General features: G+C 42.2%; 1 protein-coding gene across 1 annotated transcript; it reads right to left on the reverse strand.

The window, feature by feature from the left end:
- Window positions 1–843: 843 nt before the first annotated feature.
- On the reverse strand, window positions 844–7,405 carry prss56 (serine protease 56). The gene is made up of 14 exons (XM_061044548.1): window positions 7,056–7,405; window positions 5,642–5,800; window positions 5,277–5,531; window positions 4,945–5,134; window positions 4,735–4,843; window positions 4,463–4,619; window positions 4,137–4,279; window positions 3,785–3,944; window positions 3,485–3,673; window positions 3,177–3,362; window positions 2,804–3,006; window positions 1,843–2,449; window positions 1,620–1,726; window positions 844–1,509 (listed from the first exon to the last, which is right to left on the reverse strand). Exons 1-14 carry the CDS (start codon window positions 7,153–7,155, stop codon window positions 1,336–1,338), a joined length of 2,739 nt encoding a protein of 912 aa, XP_060900531.1. The 5' UTR covers window positions 7,156–7,405; the 3' UTR covers window positions 844–1,335.
- Between the last annotated feature and the right edge of the window lie 6,789 nt (window positions 7,406–14,194).

Below are 14,194 nucleotides of genomic sequence, written 5' to 3' on the forward strand. Positions count from 1 at the left end.
CCCTCTCTGATGACTGAACACGCTCAATGGAGGTTACTTGAGAATGTGTGGCACGTCATTACCCTGTGTCTATGTGTCTATGTGTCTGTGTGTGTGTGTGTGTCTGTGTGTGTGAGTGAGGCAAAAATACTTGTCCCATAAATGCTTTGGCTCATTTGCTGCACACACACAAACACTCATGCCAGAGGCAGGAGTTGATGAGTCGCAACAAAGTATGTCTGTGTTTATTCAGCTGTTTCACTCATATTCCTGTCATTTATCCTTTTTTTAGAACTTAGACTAAGCAGAAAAAATGCAATAGTCTAATAGGTATATATTAGTTATGAAGCGACTTTGGTTGTGGTAGGGCTCATTTAGCAGATCATAAACACTTTCAGACACTAGCTGATACTTAACATCCACAGGGAAATGGACAAAAGTGATGACTCAGCAAAGACAGCTTGTCAACAAGTTACAGTAAGAGTGTTACTTCCTCTGGCAACAGTTGTCTTTTCTAGCATTGCTCTGACTCATAAACAGTCAATAAGAGACTTAAAAGGTCAAGGCAGACTTGTTTCCAGTTCTAATACCTCGTCCTGGAAATAAGAAGTATTACTGGAGTACAGCAGCTGATGCTGTTGAGAAAGGTTAAGGGGTCAAAGGTCCGGGGTCAGTCTGGGGACAAAAAAGGATCCAACCAGAAACGAAACCTGACTCAAGAGATTATGTTTGGGTCTCGAAAGATCTGTTGAACACAAGGAGCGAAATTCTGTAAGATCAGCAGTCGACAGGTTTGAATATCTCAGACTATAACTACGCTAATAAAAAACATGAGAGTTCAACTGCATCAAACACAACATACTATAGCATTAATAACATTTTTATTTGTATGAAGGTTTTTTTTTTTAATACAAAAATACAAATGTTTTTCTCTATACAAATAAATATGGAATAACATATACAGTCTGTGTGCTTCACAAGAGGCTCAACCTTTGCAAAAGACATAATGAATAACTTATCATTTTGTACAGGTTCATAAGTTAGACAGGGCTGCTTCTCCAACCACATAAAAAAAAAATCCTGCAGCATGATGGGTGTTCGATAGATGGATTGATACATTCATGGTTGTGTTTTCATCTAGACGACGTCAGGCTCTTGGACTGGGAAGAGAATGCTTTCACAGGAGTCGGCAGGAGAAGTAAAGTTTGTGTGAGTGTGCGTTTTTCTGTGCATCTCTGTCACAAGACGAGGCTTTTCTGGTGCTTTTTAAACAAGTCTTTTCGAGAGTCTTTGTCCCTTCATCTCTCGGTTCAGTCTTTATTATATTTGTTCATCTCACTTGTTTTTCTGATGGAGTCAAGTCTTCAGTGCTTCCAGAGCCAATGCGATGATCCTTGGCACACTACGGTAAAATGACTCGTTCTCCAGGCCGACAAGACTGTAGAAGGTCAAAGGTCGTCCGCCTACTACTGCTCTGACCCGCGCCTGGTAAAGTCCTCGCTCGTTCTTTGAGCTCAGATCAACTAACACCTGAACAAAAGAGAGAGCCAAAAAAAGCGAGAGAAAAATGAATTGAACGTTTTTATGTAACCAGTGAATATTTGATTTTCTTAACATCTTGAATTTTAATAATAATTTACCTCTTGGAAGCTCATGCGTAGGTTCTTGTTTGGGATGCTTAAGACCCAGCTGTACGAGTCTCTGACTTGGCTGACTTGCTGTGAGGACTCTCTTACTCCAGGACAAACTACAGGAGCAAACAGAAACAATTTATTTGAGAGATGAAATGTTAGAATGAGGAAATATTACATACGATTTAAAGCTATAAATCAATAGTTTCAGAAAACTGGGTAATGCACATACTTTTCCCGATTGCCCCAGGTATCTGCCTCTTGCGAAGAAGGCTCCTGTATTTTCTATTTGGACTTTTTACAGCACGCACAGTTTGTCTGCGCTCAGTGGTCGTCTCTGTGTGAGCCCCATCAGTGACCGGCTGAACCGCAGTGGTTGACTGCACTTGAAGCGACAATGCTGTAGATTTTAGTTTTTCTCGCCCCCCGTTCTCAACGAACGTAATATCCTCTAACGCTGCTCCAAAATGTTCATCCAGAGGCATGTCTTCATTGAAAGAGGTGTCACTATCAGATGCATCGTCTGTCACAATTTCATCATGTGAGCTTAATTGTTCCATTTCGTTCATCAGGGCTGTTAGAAGTGACCAAGGCTGCTGCCGGGGCTCCTGGGAGGAGGAGGTTGAGGAAGAGGAAGAGGAGGAGGAGGAGTGGCCTGGGTGGGCTGGTGTTCCAGTGGAAGATGTTGGAAAAGGAGGATTGCTGGGAGACTCCTCCAGGAGGTAGACGGTGTCCAAGTGCATGATGGGAGGCGCAGCTCTGGAGTCCAATTTTGAACGCAGAGCTGAGATAACAGATCGGAATTCTCCCTCCAGCTGATGTACGGAGGAGTCCTCCATCTGGAGAAGAAAGAGTCCAAAGTAGAGTTGGAAATGAAGTTGAGCCTCAAACATATCAATCTTGTAAGAAGCCTACTACATTTTCATCTCTTTATCTACTTCAGTAAGTAGCATCCTACATTCCCCAGATTGACTTTTAGTAATGAGGAAGAGCAAAAAATAAATACTTATTCGAGCAAAGAAATCAAGACATTCTTCTAACTGAAACAAATCCTCTGACAGTTTTGACTTTGGTCAATGCCTCCCTGCTGAATGCTTCAGTAACATATGTAAAAAAAACGATCTAGTGATGTGAGGTGATATGAGACGGTTCATCCATGTTTAAACTCTTCAGAAACACCCCACATGATCTACCTGTAAGAAAAGCGTGTTCTCCTGTCTTGCAGGTTGGGAGGAGATGTCTGTAGATGTGTCAGAGTGTTGTTTGTCCAGATCTTCCGCCATGTTTCTCAGGTATTTCTCCCACTCATCCACTGAGGGTCCCACCTCTCTGAATAAAGCTGGGAGAGCAGGAGAAGGGCCCTGCTCTACTGGCACCACAGCTCCACCTAGCTGTTCTGCAAGGAATAAAACACCTGTTACAAAAGTGAACAATAATATATCTCAGTATATCAATGCACCTGCAAACTCGTCACAAAGTGGATGAGAGTGTGTATGGTCACCTTTAATTAACTCTTTTTTAGAGGGTTTTAGTAGATCATGGAAGAACAATCTGTCTATCATGTACCTTTAATGTGAGTGAGACCACCACTCAGGTCCCTCCTTTCTCGGGTGTGAGCGAAAGCTGTGTTGTAGATGTGCTCCACCAGCTGAGGAAGAGTCTGGGTGAAGAAGGTCAAGTCGACTTTATCCCTGATGTAGTCCTCAGCCCTCTGCAGCAGGTCCAGCAGGGTCTGCAGGAACGAACGCAGCTCTAGAAGGCAGAGAGCGAGAGCAACAGATTAGAAACTAGCATAATCTCAAATCAATACAAAGTGGGATATAAAGATTTTGTTCCACATCCTTCAATCTCAGCCCTTGAATAAGAGTACTCACGACATTTCTTGAAGCGGGTCAGACACTTGTCCTCAGCCATTCGGTTGCAGGCGCTGATGGACTGACCAGAGGGGCATGTCAGTGTGTAGAAGCGACAAAGAGAGCTGAACTCGGACCTCTGCTCCTCTTCTGTCATTTCTGTTGTCTTTAGAAGCTCTGGACATGTTGGCTCCCTGCTTCCAAATGACTCTAAAAAGTAAAACATAGATTGTAGTGGTTGTAGATAATATTTCAGGATTGTGCTCTATATTGCAGAACAGAGATTTTTAGTTTCTGTCATGTTTGCTACTTGAAACTCACTTTGTATCTCCGCCTGAATCCAGTCCGAGAAAGCAGAAACCCGTGTGTAGACTCCAGGTTTCCCCTTCTCCCCACAGCCGTCTCCCCAGGAGGTGATGCCGTAGAGCTGGAACCGACCTGAGATTCTGTCCTGGTAGATCAGAGGGCCTCCGGAATCTCCCTGCAGTTAGCAAAATACCCAAAGGTGAATCTCTGGTCTGGTATTTCACAAACATATTATTTTTTATGAGCCTAAATGGTTCTAAAAAATGTCAGGAAGAAAGAGCATGTTTTTTAAACTTAAGAAATACCCAAACAAGACGTGAGCGATCTTTAATAAGTTTCACAGACTAGAAAACCTCATTCTGCCCACCTGACAGGAGTCTATGCCTCCGGAGAGATAGCCAGCACACAGCATAGTATTGGTGACCAGTTCTTTGCCGAGGGCACTCTTACAGGTGCTCTGAGGCAGCAGGGGCACTTTGGCCTCCATCACCACATCAGCAGATGGGCCATCTGAGGAGAGGTAACAAATGCACCGTATTAGATGATGAAAGTTGAAAGGTTTTAACATTCTGATACATTTTCTGAAATTGTTAATTACACATTCAGTCTAAAAAAAAAGTTGTCAATCTTGCTAGCAGAAAACTAAGCTTAGACTTCTGATGTGAAGTGAAATGTCAGTTATCTCCCACTCACCCTCATAGAGGGAGCCCCAGCCTGCCACTAGACAGGGACTGCCTGTAGGGGGGTCCATGCCAGAGGGGAGACACACTGGAGTGACATGGTCGGACAAAACCACCGGGGACGTCAGCTCCACCAGAGCTATGTCATTGTTAAATGTCTTTGAGTTGAACTACAGGAAGAAGAGAAGTTTAATGATGAATGTGTAACAAGGAAAGTCAAATAGGAGGCATATAACAGTCTTATCCCTAATTCAACTATTTATGTTCCACACTGTGGATTGTTACCTTAGGATGAGGGATGATTCGGTTAACTTTGAGGATCTGCTCATCAGGATCAGTCTTGGTGATGTCAAACTCCCCCACCACGGCTGTCCAGTAGCTCTCACTGCGGCTGCTGCAGAGATCAGAACAGTAACAGAGGAACCAGGAGTGAGAGGAGAAATAATAATATAATGATTCCTCTTGTAGCTTGAGAAAACAGTGATTCACACTTACCCAGCAAAGCAATGAGCAGCCGTCACCACCCAGGAGCTGTCCACCAGGACCCCTCCACACATCAGGCCACCGTCCAGCTGGAGGTTGACCAGCCAGGGCCAGCTGCCCAGAGGAGCAGGAGAGCCCCCCACAATCCTGGAGCGAGGCTGTGTGATGTTTTGTACCCTGGATGATCTCTGACCACAAACTGCTGCTGGGACACAGAGACACTGATGATCAGGAAAATGCAGCAACATTTTGCAGACAACCACTGAAATCTTCAATCCCCTTTACTGAATTCACAGACAGAAGAAGCATGATGATCTGTTTGGGCACATTTACAATTCCCTCACCCTGTGCATGCGTCTGAGTAGCAGGTTCCAGGTTCTGCATGGTGTTCAGCAGGCTGCACTGGAGGACTCGGGCACTGCAGCTCTCACCCATGATCCTGATGCAGCTCTCCTTGTCCAGTTCGCCCGCTGGACAGCGATGCTGATAGTACGCACAGGCCTGACTCAGCGCCCAACTCCGCTCAGCTTCGTCCTGAAGCTTCTGGGCCTTGCTGATGACATCACAGCTGGGCTCTAGTAAGGCATTGGACGGAGACGCTGTTGAGCAAGAGGAGGTGATTACATAGGCATAAAGGTACAAGGAGAGCAATTATTGGTAATCCATGAAGAGAACAATCTCACTCAAGATGCTCAAGATTAAAACTTACAGCAGGAGCCGGACAGTTGACCACAGTCCTGAAACAAACAGGGGACACAGCCCCGGCAGCTGGTTTCAGCCCGACTCCTCTCTGATGAGGCACGATCGAGAGCGGAAAGAGCACTAGTCATAGCCGCCTCAAGAACCACGGTGCCACGATCAGACAGAGCTGCAGGAGAGAAAGGAAGAGAAAAAAAAATGAATATTTGGAAATGCTTTGCGATGTGAAACAAGCTTTTGAGGAGGCAGATGAGACATCCAGAGAGATATTAAGACACAGGAAGGGGGACACAGTGGATAAGCAGATACATTTCAGTGGTGTATGTCACCCAATACTTTAATGAAATGGCACAACACAACGCTAAATAAACTGTTCCAAGCAATTCCTTTAATAGATGTTAATGCATGAAATGCATATTGTCAGTCACAGCCTCAAAACTCTGATGTTGGTTTTGCATGAAGGAGTGATACATTTCAGAGGAGCAAATTGCTGATCAGTTACTGAATAACTACAAAATGATCAGTCTTTACAGGAAAATGTTGCAGAATGAAAAACAACCTAACCACTACATGGAAGACCTTTATTTTCTGTGAGAATTAGTAAGTGAGCTTTTAATTTGAACAGGTTCAGCTCTCTGGTATGTGTGAGAGCAGCCCCCTTTTTTTGTTCTCATGCTTCTCTTTGAGCTCATTTGCAGCATGTTATGGAAGCTAGCTCACGCTCAGTGCGCTGCTGAGGCTTCCGCAGACACACATCAATCGGACCGCCGGCCCTGCAGCCCCCCTCTGTGCCGCACCACATCACAGGATAAGCCACTAACAACAACAATGCTGATTGAAGACTTAATTAGAAGGCCAGGGCCGAGCTGGCAGAGGCTGGCGGGCAGGGACAGGCCGTAGGGGCATGGGCTGGCAGCACTGGGGCGGCTGGGACCCCAAGTCCCTTGTTCTGAACACTCTAAACACACACTGCAATCACCAGCCATTTGAACCAACGAAGGCTCTGCTGTTCTCAGTACTGCAGCCACAGAAGTCCCTCTCTTTTAGCTTTACTGCAAGATTGAACAAGTTACTCTGAAGTTGATCCCTGACAAGTTTGTTTGAGAGGCAGTAATGCCAAAGTGTAGACAAAAACACAATATAAAAGATCTATTGTTTACTGATTTGAAATCAGTTTATGAAGACAAGTGTTGAAAAGTTAGCTAAAGCATACGTGTATATATATATGTATGTATAGACTATGTCTATAGGACATTTACAATTCTGTATGTTTCTCAAATACGTTTTAAGTAGTTAGCTCAATACCTGGGAAAGTCTTCAACACTTGTGCTCAGGACCCAGCAGCAATCACTTAACTAACTAACAAGTTCTGATGTCATCGCCACAGTACTACAAACAACTGAATTTAACTTCAGACAAATTACCTTTGAGTGCACTCTGGGGCATCCTGTACACTTCTCGACCTGCTGGAGCTCCCAGCAAGCAGCCAAGTCCCATAAGCAGCAGTGAAATGAGCAGCATCATGGTGTCAGAACATCAGACCTCCGCTCAACAGAGACAGCAAACACACAAGCGGGAGGCGCTCGTGAAGAAGGAGGAGGATGCAGAGAAGCTGGAGATGAGGGTTGCCTTCAGGATTTCCCGGTCCTTATTGTCTGGTTTCTCTCTGTGATCGCTAAAAGTCTCCCTCCTCCTGACTCTCTGGGCTCTCTCCCACACTGCGGTGCAGGGCATCTGTCTGTAAGTTTACTTAGAGGAACAATAGGTGCCTGGAGTGGTCCCTGGTATATATAGAGTCCCCAGGGGAACATCACTAAGAGGGAGGGGGAGAGGATCGGAGAGAGACAGGGAGGGAGGAGGGAGAGATGCTCCCATGGCCAATACACAAACAGATGAATTCATTAAGACTGTGACAGCAAATCGGGCGCAACTTGCCAAGGCTGGACATTACAAAGAGGTTTGGTTCTATGAAAGGAGACAGAGGGAGGGAGAGATATACAGATAGGGAGGGGGGAAACGAGGAGGCGGAGTGATTGGTTGGGTGACAGGGATGGGGGTGTTGTTTGAATTAATTAATGTCAGAGGAAGAGGGAGAAAGTTACACAGATAAGGATATGTGCTGATGTGACACTGGAGCAGAGGAATGCAGAGGGAGATAGATGTCACCGAGCGTCTGATCTGAGGAGGTACAGCGTGATCGGAGCAAGCGGGACACGTTGGGATGTTGAGTGAAAGCGTGTGAGAGAGCGAGAGAGAGGGAGCGGGATGTGTCTGCCATTCTGCATGCCTCTCAAAGGGGGCATTGTCCCCGGCGTCCCTCTGAGGATGCCCACATCAAAGCCGTCCCCCGGGCATCACTTGGCCGCCGCTTCCATTGATCACTTACAGTCTTTTATCCCCCCCATTAAAATATTGTCAGTTCACATCACTTTTGTCTTTCTCTGATGAACTCTGCTTTTGTTACATAAAGATACAGTAAAAAAAATTAAAAAAAAGTCTCTATGAGTGTGGTTTATTTTTAAAGTTCATAAAGAAGCATCCGTTTAACAAATCACAACATTTCAATTCTTAAAGCAGCTTAAAGTGTTTACTGACAACTTTGAACGGATGTTTCTGCAGAAACAAAAGATGAAATGACAAAGTGACTTTTAGAGAAAAGGTTTGAGTACCATCATAACACAGATAATGAACATCCTCTTTGTTTAGTACTACAAATTGACTTTTTATCAAAGAAAAGGTAAGAATGCCAAAGAATGCATGAGCTGGACACTTTTATCTAAATCCACACATCTAAAAATGAACTTCCAATTACTGTAGCTTGTCATCCTTAAGATTTGCAGAACTACGTGACAAAATCTGCCTCTTTGATCATTTCTAAATTGCATGTGCAAAACACAGTGAGCACACAGATTCACTTAAATTAAATGTTACTCGAAGCTAGGGTCTCTTATTATTTTGCAACAAATATATTTTGTAAAATGAGAGGTTGAGATTCAAGAGAAGAACTTTACATTTCAAAACTCTTGAGGTGCCACTCTCCTGCTAATTTAACCAAAACAGGACCTTTAATGCTGTCCACCATTGTTTAAAATAAAGAAGAGATCACTTTTTTAAGCATAAGTGAAGTATATCTCCGACAGCTTTGTATCTAATATGCACATTTGCCCAAATCAGATCTGAAAGTTCAGCTTTAACTACAATTTAGTTTTTACCAGGAACTTTTATATTTACAAACACTTGTTCCTCCTCACAACACAAAATCCAGGTGGGGTTCTTATAATAAATATTCTAAAAAGTGCATACAACTGCTTTGCATAGCAAAAGTTCCTGCAGAGGATGATCCAAGTCAAAAGACTGATAGGATTAATAAGACATTCTGTACGGTCTACGAAGAAAGATGACTCAGGAAGGAGTCTGTGCCGCCCGGTAGCCCAAATGAAAAGCACAAATTGGAGTCAACTTTGAGCCAAGTGACAGGCTGAACGATTAAAAAGAGTGGCGGCTGAATCTAGCAGGGCATCATCAAAGAGTGCCGTCCTCTGCTGCCACAAGCCAGCAATGACGGCAGAGTTCACACTGACAACAACTTAGAGTACGTGTTAGTGACTGGGTTTATGTTTCAAAGTTTGTGCAGCCAGCCTCCAATAACTCAAACAGTTTGATCAGTGAAAAAAAACTGCAAGACATGAAACGAGGAAACAGGAGCACAATCATCAGAAGACAAACTTTGTGTTCAGAGGAAAAATCTGCTTTTCTTAGCAAGTCTTGCTTTCAGACATCTTTGTGTTCCTGCATGATTTGTTGTGTACATTGTGCCCCGGCCCCCTCCATGGACCCGTGCGGCACAATGGTCTGGAGATCTGAGAGCAGGATCAGGCGGAGCGGAGCGGGGACGACATGGGACAAACAGGCGGCACTCTTTCAACCCTTTCCTCCCTCGATCCATTGGCCTTTGATGTTCTGTGATTAATTTGCCTTCTGCTAACTCCTCCTTCATTTCTCCACCAAGCATGGAGCTCTCTGCCTCTTTTCCCCTCTGCCTGCAGGTTTCTATCTTTCTAAGCTCCAACCTTGTCTAAAGGTGTCCACATCAAACCATGAACACTGCTAGTCAAAAAATGATGCACACCTAATGTTTCAACATTTTCGATTACATCTTAAGCACCACAGTTTCAATGGTTTTTTTTTTTAAATCCCACCATGTGATGCCTAAGTGAGCTTATTTACAAAGTCTGACAAAATAACACTGTTCTCTATTTCAATTTCACATTGTAGTCTTATGTTAAAAGTGTTTTTTTCCAAGTCATTAGTCTTAAATAAAGTTTAAATGTAGACTCAAGAGTGTTTTTTGAAGAGGTGGTTTTAAAAACTTTAGAACGGCAGGCGAAGACAAATTGGGGATTTTGCCTTGTTTTTGTTTTGATTTTTATTCTGTATTGCTCTCTTGTTCCATGTACAGCACTATGGTCAGCTGTTGCTGTTTTTAAATGTGCTTTATAAATAAATGTGAGTGATTGATTTTCTTGATAAAAATTTACATTTGAAAGGAATTCATCCTCTTGAAGTTAATAGTCGTTTGGTCCGAGCCAGAACCAATGAGGTTGGATATTCATTCAGCTCATGTGCAAAACACAGATGGAATCCAACTCCTAATAATTCTTAAAATACACCCCAATTCCAAAACTCATTTAAATGTGCATCCTATTATTTGGATTGTTTGGCATAAAAAACATTTCTCTATTGTAATTGATACTTTGCCCCTCCTAAGTTTTCATTTTTAAACCATTTCTGTGTATTAAAATGTGTTTGAAATGTTGCTCTGCTGAATTGCGTTGCCTTGTGTAGAGCACTTTGAATTGCCTTTTGTTTGAAATATGCAACACAAATAAAGCTGCCTCGGCTGAACTGAAAAACAAATGCACGACAGCAGCAGTAAGGAAAACTGTGCACAGAAGTTTTTACCCTTATTTGAACTCCAATGTGCTTTGATGTACCTGTGACATGAACACACATGTAATGATACACAGAATTAGAACGAATCTATCCATCTATCCTCACTGTCATGGGCCCATACAGTGGATCATTTTGGCTTATAGATTATTGGTCTAACATTAGAATTTTTGTTATTTTTAGAAAGCCACTTCACAACATTTCCCCCCCTCAGGCACAACCTGTTAAGAAACAAAATGTGCTTTTAAGAATGAATGAAAAATTGTGTGAGAAGTGATGGGACTGACTGGGCTACAAACATTCTGTGAATGCACAATCATCTGTTAAACCAATCTACATTTTACTGTGGTGTGCACAGGCTCGTCGCTGACTGGCTGCCCAAGCAGGTTACATAAAGGAAACACACAATGCTCAACGCAAAATCACACCACTATCATGAGAACCTTAACAACAATCGTGTTGAATAACACCCAGGTATTGTGTTCAGTTATGAAACCATTTCTCCCATTGTCTCCTGCAGAAAACAATTGAAATCTAGGTCAGTGGGGTACGCAAGAGAGAAGAGGTTCCCAACATTTTAGCACAGACAGACACTTGAACCCCCTCACAATAGTCAAGCACAAGCAGCTCGTCTGCACAGGCCTGTATTGGGTCATTGTTAGACATGTTGTTAATTAGATCTATTATGACCTCAACAACCACATTAACTGCCATTAAATGCACATTAACCACCGACTGTGCTAAAATGAAATATCCACTTTACCTAAATGCAGTGATAATGATGATGTAGTTGATGAAGTTTATGGGGAAGCACTGTTCATTTGTTTTAATGCTAAGTATAAAAATTCAAAGGCCATTTTGTCTTGTCATAATAATAAATTATATTTGAATTTAAAAAAACGTTTTAAGGGAGAGTATCATTAAGACAAAATTTTATTTTTTATTTTAACTTTTTTATTTCCAAATTTAACTGTGTCTGACTCAGGGTCCTGAGTCTAAATCTAGATATGAACAAAAGAAGAGGTCCTCTGTCTTCAGCCAGGTCCTGGGGTGGACTCCTTCACTATACAATGCTGCATTCATATTGGGAGGATGTATCTTTTACCTTTGAGGGAAGTCTGAGGATTGAAAAACTTCCCTGCTTCCCTAGATTGGCCTAATCTATTTTTTGAGTCCAAACGTATGTAAAAGTGTTCACATGAAAGCATTCCTCGATGTGTGAACATGTGTCTGAGGAACAATAAAAGACATTTGAAAGCCACAAAAAGGACAAAAAGACGAGACCATAATTATAAAGTTGCGCAGAAAAAGGCACAAATTCAGAATACAGGAAAATAAATGTTTGCAGCTGAAAATGTTTTAGTGCAGACTCTCAGACGCAGTTTTCACTTGAAAGTTGAAAAAACAAGACTCCTGTGAGAGAGTCGTAGTTTCAATTCTCATTTAATCATGCAGCCCTATTCCATATTTATTTCCAATGATACAAATAAGCTCATTGCAAAGCTGATCCTAATAAGGTTATCCTTGCCCGTCAGAATAATCTGTGACAGAAACCGTGCAATACCACTTGTAGGCATCCTAGAAATGTTTCACTTTAAGTTCTACTGTAGCTTATCACTGGATATCACTGTGTCAAATTTACAGAGGCAGGTATCTGCCAGGAGGGGGCACTATGATTGCATGAAGTAACTTCTTATCATTCACACAATTAACAGCCAATTTATGAAGAGGTAGACCTACTGTATAAATCTTTTCACAGTCTGAACCATTTTACTGAGAAACGGCTAAAAAACGTGTCCCTAATTCTTTTTTTTTGTTTCCTCAAAGGGCCTTGTAGTACCAGTTTTCACTGGTCAGGGCTGTTTTCCAGTCTGACCGGCCAGTACATGGCTCTTCTGGTCCAGAGGCGGTGCTATTCTCTGCGGACATAGGCCACCGTTAGCATCGTGGGCGACTGGGCGTGTGTGAGAAAAATAACACATTCCGAGTTAGCCTTTCCTAGTTTTAGTGATCTTATTTAACATACAGCAGACCACTCTTCTCTTCTTAAACAGAGCATGCTGTTGTATGAAAAACTAACGTTAGTTATTCATAGTTGTGGTATTGTAGCTAACCGCCAACAAAATATTAGGTAGCCTATAGCCTAGCTTATTACTCATCATAGTCTCAATAGCGACTGTGATGTCTATCTCCATTTACAGTCTCTCTAAAATAAAAGCAAACGCTCTAGCTGAACTTAGTATTTAGGCGAACAACTAATGATGAAATAAAGACATAATTTTTACTTTTTGTTCTAGTTAACAGCATTTGTTAACACAATTACCCATTTTTACACTTTTTGAAGTTATTAACAGCATTAGCTGAATGCATACTCTGTCAACCACATTTCAGTAGCCTATATCTGGAGTAATTCATGCTATTTCTATCAACCGTGAATTACTCACCAGTAGCTAAAGGCTAATAGGCCTACAGGTGGAGACTCTCTGTCAGACAGATCCAAAAACAACAAACTGCCACACAGCAACTACAGTCTGATAAAAGGAGATGGTTGAACATGAGTGAGTCTGGTGCCTTGACAAGTGCTTTTTAAGTTTTCAAGTTTTTGCCACAGGGAGGCAGTATAGGACACCGACTGAAAATACTACCTTACCCCCCCCCCCCCCTTCTCTCTCTCACATCTGAAAGACAGTCTAAGAAAGAGTGATGATTTTACTATTATCATACCTTAATCCAAATGTAATTGTTTGTTTACCTGAGTTTGACTCCCACTACTTAATTTAAAAGTGCACTAAGTGTGTCAGATGTGTTGCCAAATGTGTTTCAATATATGATGCAATGAGCGCTTGAAGCAAAACATGAAGGTCTAAAACAAACAGTATCTTCTCTGCTGAAATATCAAAAGGTGGTATTCCACTATAGTCTGCCCTTCACTGGCCTCTTTTCTCCCTGCCTCTGTCTTTCTCTTTTTAAAGACACACCTGAAAGAACTCTGCTGAAGGCCTGTAAGTGTTACTGTACTGTACTCGCCATTGATTGTATATTTACAGTCTATGTTTAATCGGTCTTTTAAATCGTCTAGCATTGCTGTTGAACCTACCTTATTCCTGTGATGCACTAAAATCAAAGCAATGGGCACTTCCACTATCTGATATGTTATGGAAAATTAATATGAAAAGTGGTATTCATAACATAGGTCTATATTCAGTGGGGATTAAGGGGTAGCAATAACATGAGCAGTAAACAACAAAAGTAATTTTGACTTTGTTATAACCCTCCATTATTAAAAAAATAAAAAATAAGTTGGTATAATCAACTTTCATTGGTCTCTGTAATATTTTCAGTACTTGCGTGCTACTCTATATGTTCTCATTATTTATTTTTTTCAACTGTTGTTTAACTTGTTTACTGTATTGAACCCCAGAAAATAGAGAAAACACAACAAAAAGCTGCAGCAGCTTCTGTGGACTCACCTGCTGAAGCCTGCTGCTGCTTCTGCTGCTGCTGTCTGAATGACCTGTGGGGAGAGGCAAAACACTTCACCCTCCCTCCCCTCCCTGGCCGAGCCATTAGCCATGAATTATGGTGCTGCTACCATCACAGCCAATTGTCTGGA

This window comes from Labrus mixtus, chromosome 8 (assembly GCF_963584025.1).
Source record: "Labrus mixtus chromosome 8, fLabMix1.1, whole genome shotgun sequence".
Classification (NCBI taxonomy): domain Eukaryota; kingdom Metazoa; phylum Chordata; class Actinopteri; order Labriformes; family Labridae; genus Labrus; species Labrus mixtus.